The sequence below is a fragment of the Accipiter gentilis genome, chromosome 3 (genome assembly GCF_929443795.1).
Source record: "Accipiter gentilis chromosome 3, bAccGen1.1, whole genome shotgun sequence".
NCBI lineage: Eukaryota > Metazoa > Chordata > Aves > Accipitriformes > Accipitridae > Astur > Astur gentilis.
This window is the reverse complement of record NC_064882.1, coordinates 865,807-884,954: the sequence shown is the minus strand read 5'-3', so window position 1 is coordinate 884,954 and position 19,148 is coordinate 865,807. Positions and strand designations below refer to the sequence as shown.

General features: G+C 37.3%; 1 protein-coding gene across 3 annotated transcripts in view; it reads right to left on the bottom strand.

Moving 5' to 3' along the window:
- Window positions 1-11,133: 11,133 nt before the first annotated feature.
- HPGD (15-hydroxyprostaglandin dehydrogenase) overlaps window positions 11,134-19,148 on the bottom strand; it is a 27,926-nt gene continuing 19,911 nt past the window's right edge. For all 3 annotated transcript variants that reach the window (XM_049796066.1, XM_049796075.1, XM_049796083.1), the window contains 3 exons: window positions 15,165-15,241; window positions 13,033-13,196; window positions 11,134-11,945 (listed from right to left, as the gene is read on the bottom strand). In XM_049796066.1, coding sequence (XP_049652023.1) covers window positions 11,807-11,945; window positions 13,033-13,196; window positions 15,165-15,241 — 380 coding nt within the window. In that variant the 3' untranslated portion in view covers window positions 11,134-11,806. The remainder of the gene's footprint in view (window positions 11,946-13,032; window positions 13,197-15,164; window positions 15,242-19,148) is intronic.

Below are 19,148 nucleotides of genomic sequence, written 5' to 3'. Positions count from 1 at the left end.
GCGCACGTGGAAGCAGGACCTCTACTGTTTCAGGCAGTGGCCAACCTCACAACTAGTTTCAGGTTTGGGTTTGTTTGTTTGCTTGCTTGCTTGGGGTTTTTTGTTTGTTTGTGTGTTTGGGGTTTTGTTTTGGTTTGTGTTTTTCTGTTACGCTGCAGTAAATACTGTTGTTATCAGTATGTTACTTGGTATGAGAGAAAATCCTGCAGCCCCTGCTTTGTATAATTTCTAAACCTTTTGTTCTGGCATGGGAAGTGGAACTTTGCAGCCACACTCAGTGATTGCAAGAGAAACGAAGAACTTTGCATCCAAAAAGACATTTTGCCTTATCTCCCTTCTGACTCAAAGCCCTTTCTTTGAGGAAGGAAATTTCTAGCCATCTGCTGTACAGTGGGTCTTTATGCCATTGCTGGCCACAATCTGTCAAGAGCAATTTGTCAACAGATTAAAGTTCAGGCTGGTTGTGGGATGCTATGTTGGTCCACAAGTGAGTAGTTCCAGTAGCACTATAGTATGGCCCATATAGAAGGTGTTAAAAAAGTAACGTGCAGAACTGTAGAACAGGCCAGGTTGGAAGGGACCTTGATAGATCATCTGGTCCAACCTTTCACGGGAAAGGGAGCCTAGATGAGATTATCTAGATAGTCTAGAATATCATAGAGTCCTCTGTCCCAGAGCAGATGCCTCTAACAAGGCTTTCCTGCAGCTTGGGTGGATTCTTGTCTGTCTCCTGACCCTTTATTCTCTTCCCTGGAACTGGTTCATGTTCTTCCCCCATAGGAATTTTGACAGTTCATCTCAGGCTTTGGACTGATCTCCAGCCAGTGGGTGACAAATTCCTCTTCAAGTTCTTCTCTGTTTAGTCATCTGGTGAATGTGTTTTGCCAGAATTCAAGTGAAACTAACCCAATACCAGTCTGATTCTAACTATGAAGGGGGAAACACTCTGATTCTGTGTCCGCTAAGGAGACCTCAAGCTCCACAGATCACTGCCTTAATGACTACCTTTACTTCACCTCCTCATCCTTAACCATCAGACACCCTACCTAAAAGTGTAAAAATGTGAAGTTGTAGGTGTGGAAAGGTTGAATATGAAAAATAATAATGTGATTTCATTTCAGCCTGGCACTAACAGAACATGAAGTTAAAAACAATGCTTTACTAGATAAGGAAGAACTGATTGCATGTAGAGAGGCCCCAGTCCTCAACTATCGAATGTTCTATCTGACTCTAGCCCACATCATTTAGAACAGGAAACCCAGAAAAATCTGTTTCCTCCAGATCGTGTTGACGTAATGGTATACAAGGTAATTAATATTCTGGATTTCAACCTGGCCCATTGGAATTCTCAAAGGCAAAATGAGACAAAGCAAACAAAACATTTCCTTTCTTTTCCAGAGAAAGATAAATAAGAACAGCTAAGCAAGCTTTGACAAGCTTTAAAATCTGATATGAGATTGGATTGTATTATACCACCTAAAGAGGATGCCAGAGTCATCAAATTGATGAGTTGTTTGTTCCACGAAATAAACCTCCATTTTAGGAGGAAAAAAATAACAGTTGGTGACTAGAAGCTCTTTTAATCCAGAACTGAAATGCTGTCTATGAGACTACAAGCCGATGGTTTAAAAAGCCTAACTATTTGCTAGACATTAGAGGAAGCATGGCAAATAATCTCTCAAAACATTTATTGTTTTTTTGTTGTTCTCGAGCCATTTAGTTAGGAAACAGCTCCTGGGGGTATGAAATCTGTAGGAAAATAGTGGAACAGATCTCTGAATGGTGGAGACCAATTATTTCAGTATTACTTCCAACTTTAGCTTAAAAAACAAATAAATGTGCTTGAAGTTTACTACCCTTTGCCCTGTCCTTTCGCTAATTCGACTACGCAGTTGGAGAGCGCGACAGACAGAATGTGCTTTCTGTCTCTGCATAGAGGTGGCTATCGGTATGCAACAGGCTAAAGTCGATGGTACTTGAGCTTGCTCTTTTGGTATATCTACCAAGTTCTGCTATCGTGGAAGGTACCATATCCTGGTGGATTTTGAAGCAGTTCTTTTAATCAAAAGTGTGATGTATGGCAAGAGGTTTGCTTTTTACCAGCTTCGGGTTTTTCCCTTTTCTTTGGCCACCAAGTAAGAGGGTGGTGCAGGATGTAAAAAAAAAAATACACTGATCTCCACTGGATTTAATGAGTACAGTTTTAAAACTAATTTTCTACAAATTTATCACTCCGTTTCATTTTTTGATACGTGAGTAAAGTATCCAACAACAGATACACAAAACCTTCAAATGCTGCCAAAGAATACAAGTTAAACAAGCGGGCATGTCACAGGCTGACTTAGTGACTCAAGTCTTGGCAGCTGCCCTATAAACAAAGCTACTGAATTGGTTTGAATCTGTCTAATCATAGAACTTCTTATGCAGCTCACTTTCAAAAATATGCTTTAAAGAATTACTAGAGAGTGAAAATTTGATCAAAATGCATGAATTACTAATGAGTTGAAAAATTAGAGTAGGCTTTAGAAATCCAATTATAATACTTGTATTTCAGTCTCCGAGTTTTAATCAGACATGAATACATGCTAACGCTAAAGCAAAGATTTGCAAATCAAAATGCATTCTCTTTCTGTATTACTGTAATTTGCATTTCTGCTTTGGGACTCAGACTCCAACCCCTGCGCCAAACACCACTGTCAGAACTGCTGATCACCTACAAAAACTGATTTGGAATATCAGGCAAATATTGAGGATCCAGTAGTGTAGGTTGCTTTGCAGATGATTAGAGGCCTGTACATACATTCTGAGTGTTTTAAATATATAAAAAATAACAGCATGCAAAGGGGGGGGGGGGGGGGGGGGGAAGTAAATAATTAGAAACCAAGAACTATGATTCTGCAGGTCAGATATTTCCTCAAAGTTATTATAATATAGAAGTAGCTGAGTTCCAAGAAAGAGTAGTCATCCTGCTTATTAACTGTTATTTGCCAGTTTATAAAAGCGTAAAATGTATTTATACTACAGAGTTTGAATACCAATGAGGGTTAGGTATTAGTATTTGTTGAGGATACCTTTGCTAGCATAAAATTGCCTGCTTAATTGATAGCAACTCCCCTTAAGCAAATCCCTTTAAATATTGAAAACTTAGAATGATTACTATACTATAATGCTGAAGTCTTTATAGGTAGATTTGTGCTAATCTGCACCTGTGACTCTAAGGTCTCATCTTATGACAGCTCGCTCTTTCTCTTTTCATTTCTTCTAGAACGTTGTTTGTTGACTTCCAGAACTGGGGACTTGGTCACCTCTCCCTGGAGAGGAGGGAAAGAGTATTTGTGGTCCATTTGGTTTGTCATTGGCATTTCATTTAGAAATTGAGTGTGAGATACCAGTTTATGCATATTTTCAACTACCATTAGCAAATCTTCGTGGTTTGTCGTATCCTCTGGAGCAGCATTTACCGTTAGTTAGTGCCCAAGTCCATGCAAGTTAATGCTGTCTTCTGCATTTTCCCCAGAACTGTGCAGCTCAGAAGCTGTGACCCAAGACATTTGGAGATGAACCTTCGTTTTCTGGGATAGGGCAAAAAATTACTTTTAACTGAATGTTTCTCTGAATATCCAGAAATTAAGGGAAGCTGGAGGGAAAGAGCTAACTAAGACTAAGACAGCAAACGAAACCTGCTTTTCTCCAGAAGGCAGAGAGCAATGTCATGCAGGAGGCATTGGAGTGAGGCAGAAAATTCCAATTCGTTTCTTTGGGGGATTCTTGCATAGTTCTTGCCTTCTCTGACAAGTGCTGTCCAAAATGCTTAGTCCTCACGGGAAGATTTGGCAAAGAAGGAAAGCTCCACGCCTTCAGGACCTATATGCAGTTAAAGCTTTACTGCTATATGCTATCTCATGACTTTTTGTCTATAGCACCGTGCTAGACTCTGATTCAGTCGACTTGTACACTGGTTTCAGTCCCACTGAAGTTGGTGGGATCTAAGCATTTCCCTGAAGCTGAGCATACATTTTCAAATATTGCTTTACATACCGATGTTTCTGCAAAATGGCTAATGTTTCAGTGCCAAAGTTCCTTCAATTTGAGAACAAAAATATTTTGTTGTAAATGCAGCACCAAGGCTTGAGATTTACAGAAATTAAACACATTTGGTTTATTTAAACCACTGTGGTTGCTTTTCAAGCTATCACTAATTGAAAATGTATTAACAAAGTCTAATATGTTTTTAGTCCCTGTGTCTGTTAAACAGACCCCACAGATCTTTGTTGGCACCCTGTAGTGTTTACACTTATACTACCAATGTATTTTCATGGTCAAATGTTCTAAGAAACTCTCCTTGGAAATGAAGTTTGAATTTTGTTCCAGTGTGTACAGTGATTACTGAACCATTTTTCCTCCTTAAGGTATATAAATACTTTTTCCCAACAGTATGGTATGATGACAGCTTGAGGGAAAATTAGTGGCCAAAAGCAACCTTACTATTCATACCAATATATATACAGACTCTTTGTTGCTCATACAAACGAATCTAATTTTTTTCATCCACAGAGTTTGCACCATGTATGCATCATAGGCAAATAACTATACTGGAAGAAATATCTGCTTAATGTCAGTTCACCTTAGTAGTACAAACTTTGTACTTTATGGAAACATTTTGTTCCACATTTGGTTTTTTTGGATGGTTGGCATATTAGACATAATGAGGAGTGACAAGAAATAATGAGGCTACTCAGATGATATATTTGATGATTTTTCAAGGAATACAGTCCCAGAGATGGGCCTCCTGATCACATTTTCGGGTTTGGCCGCGCTGTAACATAATTTTTTTTTTAAGCCGAACTTGCTGTTGCATTCAGTGGACAGTTCTGTTCAATAAATGCAATGGCAATGTATGTTCTCTTAGGCCTTTTTTAAAAAATTGTCATTATTCTTTGGATGAGTAGCTTTCAAAGGGAAGTTGTTTTTTGGGGAGTTTGGGGTTTTTTGGTTTTTTTTTTTTTTATTCGCCTTTTACAAGTAAAAATAATAATAGCAGCAGCTCAAAAAACAGGAGGAGGAAAACCCATATGAAAAAAAGTAGCTTTGTTCTGCCACAAAGGTGGACTTGATGATCTTAAAGGTCTTTTCCAACATAAATTATTCTATGATTCTAAAGACTGTCATGAAATATTTGGTATTTGTCCAGTGCATAGAATCACAAACATTTCAGTGACTGTGAAATTTATCCATCTATGATAATATAAAAACCTAATATATAAGAAATTATAACAGATAAGGCAGTAGATTTGCCTCAGCAGGTGGAATTTTAGGGATACATAATATGTCAAAGATTATAAATCAGTGTGTGAGTGTTTAAATTAAAGAGCAAATCTAATTTTTATATACTTCAGGAACTGAGAAGAAAAATGAAATTGCAAATTAGACTTAGACTAGGTGAAACCTGCTCAATGAAATGTATTTTATACGGATCTAAGCATATTCCATTAACTTCACAGAACAGATTTGGCAGATGACCGTCACTGAAAAATAATGCTCTACAACTTTTAGAAAAGTTACTAACCTCAGGTACATGCATGGTTAGTGTATGTTGCTCTAGAACAAAAGATAATTTCTATTGTATGTGTAATCTGTGAGTGTGCAGATATATAGATACATATATTTGGAGATATGTTTATGTGTGTGTGTGTATATATCTATGTAAAAAAAATAGTCACGTACAGAGGATGTAAAAATGAAAGTGTAGTAGTCCCTGTATGAAGTCAATATGCACTGTTCTTCCTCCAGGAAAATGTGAGTATTAGATGAAGTGCTGGTGTAGCATTGGGCACGTGTGAATGCCACCCTAGCTGCGTTTTCTCTAGCCTTAGCCTTGCATTAATACATACCAGGGAAAGTAACTCTCTTAAATCAAAACAACAGCAATAGTTTTGATAAGTGTCAACTAATCTGTAAGCATTGCTGAGGGCTGTGTATTTAAACAGCCGTACAAACGCAGAGAAGAAAAAAAGCTCCATAAAGGAACACTATATCTGTTTGAAGTGAAACGCCAGAAGGATTTTGTACAAGGAAGCTGATTCACTTTTGGAACAGCTGTTCCAAAATAAGTGGCAGAGAGTTCAATATTCTCTGCCCATCTGTGGGTCTTTCTTGAGAACTGCTGCATTCATGCGTATGTGAGGTTAACCACTTGTAGTGTGAATTGCAGAAATAAGTCTTCAAGGTCAAATGCTGTACGAGATTCTGAAGCGTTAGTCATTTATGTAAATAGGAATGGCTAGATAAGCTAAAATACAAGTATATTTCTGAAGAGTTTTACATTCCTATGTTCCAAAAATATCTTTATTTCTTCCTTTTTTCTGTGGGTTTTGTTTGCAGCTGTGGGAAAGTACACTCAAAGTTGTCTTTGTGCTTTTTTTTTTTCTCTGAAAGTAGGCAGAAGTGTGCTTATTCTTGTGTCTTATAGTAAAGAGTTCAAAACTGTGTAACTGAGAGCCTTATTTCCTGTTCTTCTTTCTTTAGTTTCTCAAGATTGCGGCTGCTGAGGAAAGCTCACATTGCAAAGAGAAAAATGCTGCTGAGATACCTTGAGCCAGTGGAGTGGAGCATCATGTGAGCTAATGAACTGACCTTACAGTTTGTCTGAAATCAGTGAAATGAGTGATGTCTTCAGTGAACACGTTCTTGTGACTGCTGAAGAGGCGCAGTTGTGTTTTGGTGTAGCTGGAGTGTAGTTCACTGTTGAAAAGCTTGTGTTTAAGGCAGTCCAATGGTCAGATGCAGAGAAGGAGGTGGCAAGGTCAGGGTGATCGATGAGGGATTAGATAGATCTTTTGCATTCTTCTTGGATGTCACTATAGTAAACCTCTGCTTCATGAGGCTAAATCTAGAGCCTTGAACCATCCAGAAATCCTGGACCAGATGGTCAGACCTGTCACCACATGATCATTCTGTCCTGTGTGGCCTCTCTTCTGGGTGAAAGCAGGAGGGCTAGGAACCCTCTGATGAAAGCGAAAGCTGAAAAAGTGCAATTCTGTGGAAGGAAATTAATTCTGCCTCTGCAGTGGTGGCAACCTCTGTGAGGTTTGCCCAGCAGATGCCAGCAGTAAATTAGCAGAGAGCTTGTGGAAAAATAAAAGGAGCTCAATATGTAACTGTTGTGAATGCTTCATCGCTTAAAGAATGGTTGCTTGAAATAGATTAATTTTTTTTTCATTAAGGTTAATTTTTACTGTGAAGATTCTCATTTTATCCTCCGAATCTCTGAGAATAGTGTGTTAGACTGTCTCAATACAAGTCAGAAACATCCAGGTTTAAATTTGGTCTACAGTTCATAATAATGGCCTTCCACAAACAATGGGGTTAAGTTACTTATTTTAAAGGTGTTTTATGCTTAGCCTTTTTGCATCTTATGTATTTTTACCTGACCTGTTCTCTTCCTGTTTATTATCCCTTTCAGAATAAGAGAATAACTCTTCTTGTTTACCGTCCCTCTCAGTTTGAATAACAAATTTGACCTGACATTAAGCTGTTCCTTTTTGTACTGGAGGTAAAAAAAAAATAAATAAAAAAAATAAAAATCTAAGTCATATGGTATTATCCTTCACTTTCATTGAACCATCTGGACTTCTGGAGCTAGAGCTGAAAACTGTCAACATCTCTTGATGCAAAACAAATAGACTTAGCTAAAAGGGAAGTTCAAGCTGGCAAATCATCCTGTAGAAAGTTTAGAGTAGTTCAACACTGGAGGAAGGAAATCATTATCTGTCAGAAGAGCCCCATCCTGCCTAAAAGCCATAGCATTAGATATCTAATGCTCTTCCTTTAAAGATTAGGCTCATATTCAAGATTTCAGTGGGAACCAGATTTTGGTTTTACTAAAGTTTATTTTTGGTTTGCTGTTTGCAAAGCTTATGTTCCAAGCAAGAGGAAGAGGTCTAGTCTCTCATACGATGACTTCCTTAATGTAAGGAAACTGCAAGAAGGACTCGTTACTGCATGGATCACCACCTTAATAATAAAATTGATACACATATGATTTTATGATACACGTAATACGTGTCAATTCCAGGTCCTTCTGAACTGTACGGAATACAATGTGTTATCCATGTAATTCTGTTGATGACTGTGGTTACGTACCTTTTCAAAAAGATTTCCTTGAATCAAGACGTTAAACGATGCAAATAAAGTAACACTGTCAAGTCACAAAGCGGTTGAAACACCTTATGATTTGGGCTTTATTTATTTTTTTACTCTTAAAAGATTCCTATTTGAAACTTTAATAACGCACTGAAAAGTAAACTTGTGTCACATGGGATTGAATGTTCATTACAAATAACGATTGTTATATGAGTCTAGATTATTACTTGTCATTTTATGTTCTTGGCAATTACTGCATCTCATTTAAAATATTTATTTTTCCTTTTGGCTGAGTTTCTTTACAAAACTGGAACAGTCATCTTAAAAACTATGATCTCCCAGGCAAAATAAATTGAGTCTTGGAATTATGTCAAGACTTTTAAGTGAAGACAAAGTTTAAAAGCAATCTTTGTGCAAAAATGAGACTCACTTTCTCCCTTTAACTCATCTTTCCACCTACTGCTTCTCTGGGTGTTTCTGTCTGTAAGTCAAACATATGCTCTTTTTCTTGCTTTCTGGAAGATTTCCAAAGGTTGGGGGGAAGTCTTACAGGAAACCTTTCCAAAGCATATTTAGGATTTGTTCATCCTGTGCAGGTAAAACCTTCAGATATGTTTTAATACAGACTAATTGAAACTGGAAAGCTATAATAATTGGTTTGGGGCCTTTTTTTTTTTTTTAATTAAAGAGTAGAAATTTGATGGCTCTTTTTCCTATTAGAATTTGCATTAAGAGTTTTACTTCATTGTTACTTCCTTGTTGCTTTCAGTGAGTTCCAGATGTGCTAATAATTTGAGATTTATCTTAGTATAAATGTTTATTTGATCAAATGAGCATGTATTGCATTCTGAGACTTCCTTATAGGATTATCAGATGGAAGTGAATGCAGTATCTGCCTTTCATGAAGTTTTCTGCATGCCTTTGATTTGAAAATGTCTGTCTTCGCGTTACAAAAGTAATCCAGACAAAAAGACATATACATACAAGAAAGATATGGCTTTAATTCTTTCCCAGATATAGGCTTAGATTTTCCATGTGTCCTGGAGTCTAATTGCATATTTTATTAATCTAATTTTGTCTTGTGTGACTATTGATATACCACATAAATTGAATCCATTCTTAGAATACTGCCAATACACAGAATTAGAATTCTGTACCAGTGCAATACCACAGGTTAATTGTGCAGTGTCTAAAGTGATTGATTCTAATTAAATTTCTTTCTGTTTTTCTTCCTCTGGGGAGCATACATCAGACTTCTGGCCTCTTATGACTAACATTCTTAAATTATATATTCTTTCATTGATCCCTTGGAAAACTCAACCCTCCCTGTTTAACAGGTATTTCTTTGGGGGCAGCAAGGAGTAGAGATGGACAAAAGTTGTCAAGGCAATAGTATACCATCAACATACATACTGACATCTACAATATTCCCATCATTATTTGAAGTATGTTATTAAGAGAAGCTGCTGAGTTACTATCTAATTTAGTGTGGTGTTTGCTAGTTACATCATTTGAATGTACTATCATTATTATTTAACCTTCTCTTTTATATAAACTACATTGAAATACTGCTTAACAAGGAGAGAAGCAGAGGGAGGTGATTATCAGCGTCAGGAAGAAGCATACTGACTTTAACTTTACTTCACATCTGCCCTGGTTTCAGCTGGGATAGAGTTAATTGTCTTCCTAGTAGCTGGTACAGTGCTGTGTTTCTGACTTAGGTATGAGAAGAATGCTGATAGCACTGATGTTTTCAGTTGTTGCTCAGTAGTATTTAGACTAAGTTAAGGATTTTTCGGCTTCTGATGCCCAGCCAGCGAGAAAGCTGGCGGGGCACAAGAAGTTGGGAGGGGACACAGCCAGGGCAGCTGACCCAAACTGGCCGACGGTGTGTTCCATACCATGGGACGTCATGCCCAGTATATAAACTGGGGGGGGTGTGGGCAGGGGCATCGCCGCTTGGGGACTGACTCGGTGTTGATGAGTGGGTGGAGAGCAATTGCACTGCGCATCATTTGTATATTCCAATCCTTTTATTATTACTGCTGTCACTTTATTAGTGTTAACATTATCATTATTAGTTTCTTCTTTTTATATTCTATTAAACCGTTCTTATCTCAACCCATGAGTTTTACTTCTTTTCCTGATTTTCTCCGCCATCCCACTTGGGGCGGGGAGGGAGTGGGTGAGTGGCTGCGTGGTGCTTAGTTGCTGGCTGGGGTTAAACCCTGACAACATCTTTTGCACTACTCTGTCATGTATTCGGAAATGCTCTGATTGTAATGAGACAAAAGTAGAAATTAATACAATCAGATCAGATAGTAGTTGTTAGTCCAGAGGGCTATGCAGATGCTTTCAGGGATGCTGATGGTGTGGCTAGCATCATGTGTGCATTCAAAGTAGGCTTTAAAAATAGTGTTAACATAGCCAAAAATGGAGGCGGGGGAAGAATGATGAGTAATTCAAGGTATGTGTGTCTGCGTCTTTTCGTCTCCCCACAGTCTTATTACTCCCAGACTTCCACAGAAGGTAAATATTAGTGTTTCCACTCTTTCAGTTACAATGCTGAAAAAAAAAATGCTTACATCAGTGAAAGTCAGTACTTCTAAGGAGGCTAAATATTAACTTTTCCTGGCTTTCCCAGTAGTTATTAAATCTTATGCTATGAGCTTCAATAAATTACCATATAAAATTTATTTTTGTCAGGCATGCAACACCAAGGTTTGTTTCATAAATGTAGCTGGGGATTGACCTAGCTTCAGAAGGTCCAGTGGTGCTCAGGAGGTAGGAAGCTCATTTTTTATTTTCATTGCCACTATATGACATGCTCCATCTAAGAATATCTATCGTGATACCAAAATGGGCATGTATAAAACACCCCCCACCCCCCCACCCCCCGGATTTAATTGAGATTTTAATCAATCAAGGCAAGAAATTAGATTTAAAGGTTTAGAAAATGAGATTTAATGAGTAAGTAGACATTTCAATCAATGGCAAAGTATTCATCCTTTTATATACAGAGAGAGAAAATTCATATACATAGCTATAAAAGAAAACAAAAATATTTCTGAACTATTTTATAAATAGCTAAAATCCAAGAAGATAAAAATCTGTACTTTCTTGTGTGATATGCAACATATTCGGTTGCATATAAATGAGGAAAAAGAATTTTGCCTCTTGTTCTATTTTACATTTCATAAGAAAAAGAAAATTGTTAACGCCTTATAGGTAGGTATGTTTGTGTTCTAGATTCCTGAACTGAATTCCTGGTCTGAAGAATTAAAGATGTAAATAACTAGATACTTGCAACGGCAAAAAGAATTATATGAAGTAAGTCAGGTCCACCAAAATACATTTGGAGTATGTAGATCAGAACTACCAGAAGGAAAAAAACTGGTCTCTATTACTAGGTAATCAAAAATGTTCAGAGCAGTCTGTTTATTCTACTGAATAAATACTATTATTAGTGCTTATAAAATCAAAATAGGATGCTAACATTTTCCCACACCAGATTTTCTTGTCCATCTCTTTGTTATTAGGATGCAAATGTTTGAATGCTGTCACTGCTCTAGATAGAACACTATTTTTTTTTTTCCAAAAATTACTCTTTTCAAAATTTTTTATGTGTAAGAAAAGCCAAAAATACTTAGCATAAACCAATTCTTTATCTCTTTGCTGATGTAAAAGGTGTTTGGCTGTATTGCTGAAAATGAATCCCTTGGGATGCTGTAATCTTCATAACTTCTCCATTTAGAGTATCATCTTCAATTATTGTTATCAGTCCCTCAGCAATTATTGATGGGCTGAAAAAGAAAAGTTATTTCAGAATCACGATGTAACAGAACATGTGAAAAGGACAAGTAGAGAAACTCAAAGTAAATCTATATACCCTGAAAATTAAACAAACTAGTATTTGAACAAATTTATTTTCAAGTAAAGCAGAGGTGGTATAAGTTTTTCAGGAGAGAAATTCAGTCTCCTCAGTCGGGGCATACAACGTAAAGTGGCAACTTTACAAATCATCGTTTGTTTGCTCTAGATGTCCCTGTGGACATTCAGCTGCCACTAGGCTTCCTATCAAATTTTTCTCTATCAGGGCAATGGACAGAAGTCATCCTTACACAGTCCTCTGCAGCTCTTTGCTGTTGATTCATCCTGTTTCTGTAGCAGGACTGACTTACAATGAGCATAAGGAGAATTTCATCACATGCAGTTTGCTGTGGTCAATAGTTGCGATATGCTTTACATATGAAAAAGTGTGGGTGAAACAAGAGAGTCATACAATTTTCTCTGTGCAGACGTATCTGAGCAGCTATTTGTTAGAGATCGAGAAAGTGTTAAAAAAAAAATCACTTTAGGCTTGTCTTGTTCTCACACTCTTTCCTAGCTGTCTGCTTTTGGCTTTTGTTGGCAGTACTGTAACGGGCTAGGTAACTGATCTGATCCACCATTGTTACTACTGTGCTCTTACGATCTTAGTCCAGTTTTGTCGGTTCTTGGTCTGATTTCTCTCTTGGTTCACTTGCAGATTTTGTGGAAATTCAATACAAATGACATACCCTGTATCTCGCAACAAATTTGATTAAACAAATTTATGAAAGAACACCAAGGGCTATTAAAAACTAAACCCACCATTTTTAACTTGGGAATTCGATTTGCACTTTGCTGGGGAATGGGAATGCATAAAGGGAAATATCACTATGTAGGTGTTACTCTTAAAATAACCTTAGATATCTGCCATTTGTTCCTTGTATATAGGATAATGCATTTGATAGAATTTTATCTGAGCCAGCATTTCCCTTTTATTTTAATTTTGCTGAAAGTGCTGTTGTGTCTGCTTGTTTTTTATCAACAAAGGGCAAAACCCCCACTGTATCTGACTTGACTTACTCCATCACGCCATAGAACTGCATCATATTTTTGATCTCATCCTTATATGAATAATATTGTCCCATATTTTCTTCTTTATCTATTGACTGAAGAATTGGTGTGTTGACAAATCCTGGACAAATTGTGTTGAGTCTCACACCGTAGTTTTCTATGTTAGCAGCTAACTAGAAAAGAGAAAAAGGCATTTGCCATCAACATTTTAAAACAGTATTGCGTAAGTAATTTTTCAAAGAATGAGAGTTACCACTAAGTACTTTTCAGCCTTGCCTAGTAAGCAAATTTTATTGCTACTGATTGTTTTGTTCCAACAACTAAGTTTGAAGCATGTTTTGCTTAGTAATAGTACTAGATGACTAGAAAAAAGATTGCTTTTGCTGGGAGAACAATTCTACAAGAAATCAACTTTCTTCTTTCCATGCAGCTGGTTTTTTCTAATATTTTTGTTATTAGTGCTCTTGGCATGTCATTAACAGTATTGTAGGGTGATGGTGTAACTCTCATAAGGATAACCAAGTAAACCCAAAATCTCCCAAATGTACGCTTTCAGTCTCTATAAGACCTTTCTTACTAAAAGAAAACTATCTGAAATCAAAGAAAGATTTAACTCTAAAATGGTATTTACCTCGCTCAAGTCAAGAGAAATAGGATTTGGTCTCTACACCTACAACTAATGCTAAACCTTTCCAGCTGCTCTGTTGTCTCTGCTGAGGGGTGAATCTGTCACTGAGCATCTCCACAGGAAGGTCCCCGTGAACTCCAGGAAAGAGGCAGGAGTTTTTTCAGGAAGCAATTCAGGGCCATGATGAAAATAAGCAGCACAAATTGTTCTGGGAATAGTAAGGTCTTTCATTTGTGGTGCTACCAATGCATGTGTGTAGCAAAGAAGTCTGATCGGCATCCAGGCATATGTTGAACGCTGGATGAACTTAGCGATGGCACAGAACTTACAAACTATACATGATATATCCAAGAATAACCATAACTGTTCGACACAGATTTCTATTTATTTGAACATTTAACGGCAATCCTTTCTGGTATTATATAAATCACATGCCATTTTCATGATATGGAAGCCAGCCCTTTTGGTCTGGAGAAGAAAAGAAACTGAATCCCTAGCTGTTGTGTATCATACCTGCCCAGCATTAGGCTCTACTGCCTTTTCTGGTAAATACGGTGATTTGCTATGTTTATTATTTTTTTTCTCCTCAGCATTCTCATGTTCCATAGAGACGACATTTCCTCTAATTTTCTAGCAGACCTTTTATTTTTGAACTTAGATGGTGATGTTTATATTATGATGAGAAAACAAAGATGAAAAACCAGATGTCATGTTAATGCTGTGGCTAATACGCTATATGCAACACTTATCCATACTAATCTGTTTAGGTTAATCTAAAAAAAAAAAAAAAAATGTTAATTGCGTCGGGGTGTAAAATATAGATAAACTGTCCAAATGATCCTTTCAGATGCTTTATTCTGGAAATGAGATTGGAAATCTTATACGAGTAGATTATCTTTAAGCTTAGCCTGTGAAAGTGTAATCATATTTGCTCCCTCCAAGTTATTTTATTATACTGCTTGTCCAATTTAACTAGAAAGATTTGGAGTCAGAGGCGAAGACTTGCTATATGGTCAGATAACATCTAGCATGCCCCATCCTGAATGTGTCATTTTGTATTTTCAGCATATTAAGAGTTGGTAAGAATAAAGGTAAACATTTTTGTGTTCAGGTCACTTTTTGTACACTTTAGTGCCTATATCGCTAAAAAAAGTCATCAACCTGACTTACAAATAAGGAAACCAAAATGTTAAATGACTGGGATAGAGTTATGAAAAATTTTTTTAAAGCTTGGATAAGAATTTGACTTTTGGGCTCCTCCCACTGTCCTTAAATTACTTTGCAACATCTTTCTTCCATGCTCCCCAAACCTCAAATAGGTCATAAACACACACATGCCTTACTTATTCCATCTTTGGATTCCCTTTGTGCAAGGAGGGAACTTCCACTGCTTCAGACACTTTGTTTTCTTTAAGGAAATTAGTTCCGGTTGTGTGACAATAGAGAGGGAACACGAGAAACTTAGCATGTTCCCAAGGAGCTGCTGATACTGTTTTCAAAAACACATACTTACTGCTATTGACCGTGTGAATCCAATTACACCATGCTTTGTAGCACAGTACACAGGTTGGAATGCAGCAGGCATGAGTCCTTTAAAATAAAAAGGTAGCTGAATAAAGATGTTGGGAACTCCTATTTATGATTACCTTAAACACACATATAGGTCTATAATGTCAAAAATAAGTGATGGATTCATAGCGATGCAACAAAATAGATTAGTAAAAATTTGCAAATTATATTTTGTCATCTGAGGTAGGCTGGGAAAAGATATGAGATTGATAAAACCATGAGGAGGCAAAAGAAGAGTAATAAAAAAGTATAACTTTTAAGAGGAAAAGTATCTATGAAGTATGACTTAAAATGGAGGACAGGATCTGGAAGAAAACGAGGACGAGACTTTTTTTAGCCATCTTCTATGAATCTGTAAAGGATGTGAAGTATGTAAAGTATTTTAGACAAACTTTAATTGCTGACACCCTAGCTGCTGATACATAAACTGGACACCTGCAATCATTTACAGTGATTTCAGGGAGGAAGTGTGGGAAAAGGTAAGGGAAATAGCAAAATCCTTTTTGACTACTGTAACTGATTTATTATTATCTTTATAATATATAAAAACATAAATATAATATCTGACTTAAAGCCCTTGCTTATGTCGCTTCTGTGGAATAGTAACAAGATTCAGCCTCAGATAAAGCTTTCCCCCTAGCCCTAATGCGAGAGATAAGAATGTGTGTGCTGCACAGCTGACTGAAGCACAGTCAGCCAATACATCTGCCCGTGCAATATTGTTGCTGCTTATTTATTTGGCGACGTGGTTAGTACTGTAACAAATACATAGCCTTTTGCATAGTGGTTTTTGCTCAAAGGAGCAACTATAAACAAAGTAATTCAGACTTGATGCGCCATCTGAGGCATTGTAAAATTTGTTTCACTTACAATACTACTCTGGTAACATTTCATAGGTGGTAGTTATTTTAAAGAGTTTTCAATTAAATAGGAAAGCTATTTTGCAATAAGCAAATGGAAAAAGCACTAAGAAGTGAATGCAGGACCTCAGTGCAGAGGGAGTATAGAGATAAGTGAGTAAACACTGTGAATGGAATAAGATGAAGACCTCAGATAGTGAGCAGAAAGAAATGAAAGCCAAGATGTGAACAGGAAAGTTTTTGAAGCAGTTTCTAGATTGAATTAGATTGGCTGAAAAGGATTTCATGGTATGGTACCTTCTGCAGTGGGCCCTGTTCTGGAATGAAAAGCCAGGATGAAGATTTTTAGAAGGGGACAGGAAAAAGAGGTAAAAATCATGGGTAATATCATTGCTATCTTCTGTAAGGAGAAGCAGAAGAAAATAAAAAAATGACTGGTAACATTGTGAACCTTTATGGTGGGAGTGGGAGAACATGAAATCATTATTTATAGTGGAGAAAGAAGGGAGAACAGAGTTTTTGGTAGAAAGTTAAGAACTTAATTCTAGTAAGACTGAGTTTGATGGCAAAAAGCTGGTCAAGAAGAGATGACAGACCATGAGTGTATATACATTTCTGCCCATTATGCCAAAAATTTCCACTATACAATGACAGCTGAACTCGACCACATGGATGCTGTAGTTGCACCTGAAAGCTCAGGTCTTGTGAATAGCAAACCACAGCCTGTCCTAAAGTTAGAGGATGAAATTTGTCTGTATTCCTGAATGTGGTATTGTAAAACTGTGATATTGATATTGATTTTGATGTGTTACTGTTTGATTCTAATGGAAGTCATCCCAATTATTCTCAGATATGTTTTTTCATTCTTCATCTTTCATATCTTTAAGTGATATAATCAAGAAGGGGTGTGACTTACCTCAGTGGAGATGAAGAATACACTACCCAGCTTTAAGTATGGATTTGTCAGAAAAATTGCCTATGCCAGAGACTTGTATGGGCTCTTTGCTCTAGAATCCATTTTGTCTGAAGGAAAAAACTTTCTGAGATGGCACAAAGCTCTAATTACAACCCTGACAGCTTCCAGGTTTTATCTTGGTTTAAATGCTACATTGGTGATCCAGTGAAAGCAACGCTATTATTAGCACTGTTCAGTAGTGGGAAATGAAGAACTTAACCCAGTGGCTGGTTGTTCTCTTAAACTTGTATTTATCTGCTTAGCTTGGATTAATGTGTTATGCTTCTGATTGAGGACTTGCTTTACAAAAAATGGCTTTTGCGTTGTCTCCTGTGGGTTGTGATCTCAACACAGGCTTAATATTCCTCTGTTTGGTGGCTTTTGATGATCATCACCATTCTTCAAATAATTGGAAACATTGGAATATTAGCACCTTAGAAATATTATGATACTATTTTTTTAAACTCCTGAATAGCTTTATGTGTTTTAAAGGAAGAAACAATCCCAGTGAGGCTGCAGCTAACAGACAGGTAAAAGACAAAATCTATTGGGAAACACAGAGTTTAGAGGTAATTTTATTATTTTTTTTAACACAGCAAGACAAATTACTTGTTACTTGACAGGGAAAAGAAACAAAGTCAAGAAATAAACAAAGGAAGGGCACAGCTCGCAATAATGAAGTGGAATAAGGTTCAAAGACTTACTTAAATGTCAAGTGACAACAGGAATAACTAGGCAGGAAGGGAGGAACAAATAACGATTTTTGGAATCAAAACATTAAACCCAGTTCTTTAGCAAAAATAATAATTTCAGTTAGGAAAGTAGAGAACCAAGAAGAAATCAACCAACTCGCTTTCAGCCAAAGCAGGGACAATGAAGACTAGTCCTAGCATACCTCACCCAAAACAGTGACAGTCCTGTCTCACATTTCTTCCTGAGTTCAGTACTCAGAACCATGGTATGGGATTTCCAGCTCTGAGCCACTTCCCTGCCCCGGGAAGAGCTGAGCCTCCATCCGTTAGCGGTGTGTCCTGGCGGCTGTGCTATAGCAAGTATTTTGGGACGAACCACTGTGTGACATTGAGCCTGCTTTGCCCGAGTATTTTATTCAACCAGTGAGCAAAGATGAGTTCATAGCATATTAGTTAGGGCATTCATTTGTAAGAAAATCTGGATTCTCTTTGCTGGTCCCATGAATATTTGATTATCTTATGCAAAGTGGAAGAGCAGTAAAACACTGGAGAACGTTACGCACAAAATAATGGGGGGAGGAAGGGGAGGGTGTTCAAATGGATAGTGATGGGGCAGCATACTCCTGGAAAGTGATACTTGTGGTTTTCAGTCTCTCTTAGCAAGGGGAGGCAACTATGCCTAGATTTTCCTCTCTCTGGATGTTGCTGCATCCCTGAACTGTTACATGAAAGGGGATAGGGAACTTCCTTCTCGAATTGCAAACGATTTCATGATGACTGCAGGTGCTCTTCGGTTTACCAGAACCAGTTCAAGCGGAGCAGCAGTAATCCTATGCGTCAGTGTTAACTATGCTCTTTTTTATTTTTCTCAGTTCCTGGCAGGCTGACAGAGACAGCTCTTGCCCTTGGTTATACTTTAGTGCCCTTGTTGTTACAGTGTTCAAGACCACTCTATCATTTGAGACGTGGTGCCGGGCTTCTCACTACAACTTCTTATTTATCATGGTCAATAGTTCCAATATCCACATCTTGAGAAATTAGTATTGGACGTGGAGGATTGTGTCAATAAGCTTGAATTTTATCAGTAAGTTTTGTTGAAACCAGTATTTCCTTTCAGTCCACTGAAGAACTTTGATGAATACAGAATTAAGCATTTTTCCTTAGGTATGCTTTCCCACTGAACATATGTTGCCCTCAGAGATTTGAACAAGTCTCTTCCTTTGAATAAGATTTATTAGCTTTTAGATGACCTTTCTGCCCCCTATTTGCTCCATGGGTGCACTGTTAGGCAGCTTGAGACAAATGTAATTCCTGTTTGATAGTATCTTTAAGTTTCATTAATTATTGGAAGAGTGTACTTCATGTTTGGATGAGTGTGGCACAGAGAATAAAGAACCATAGTCTGTTTTCTACCATAGCTG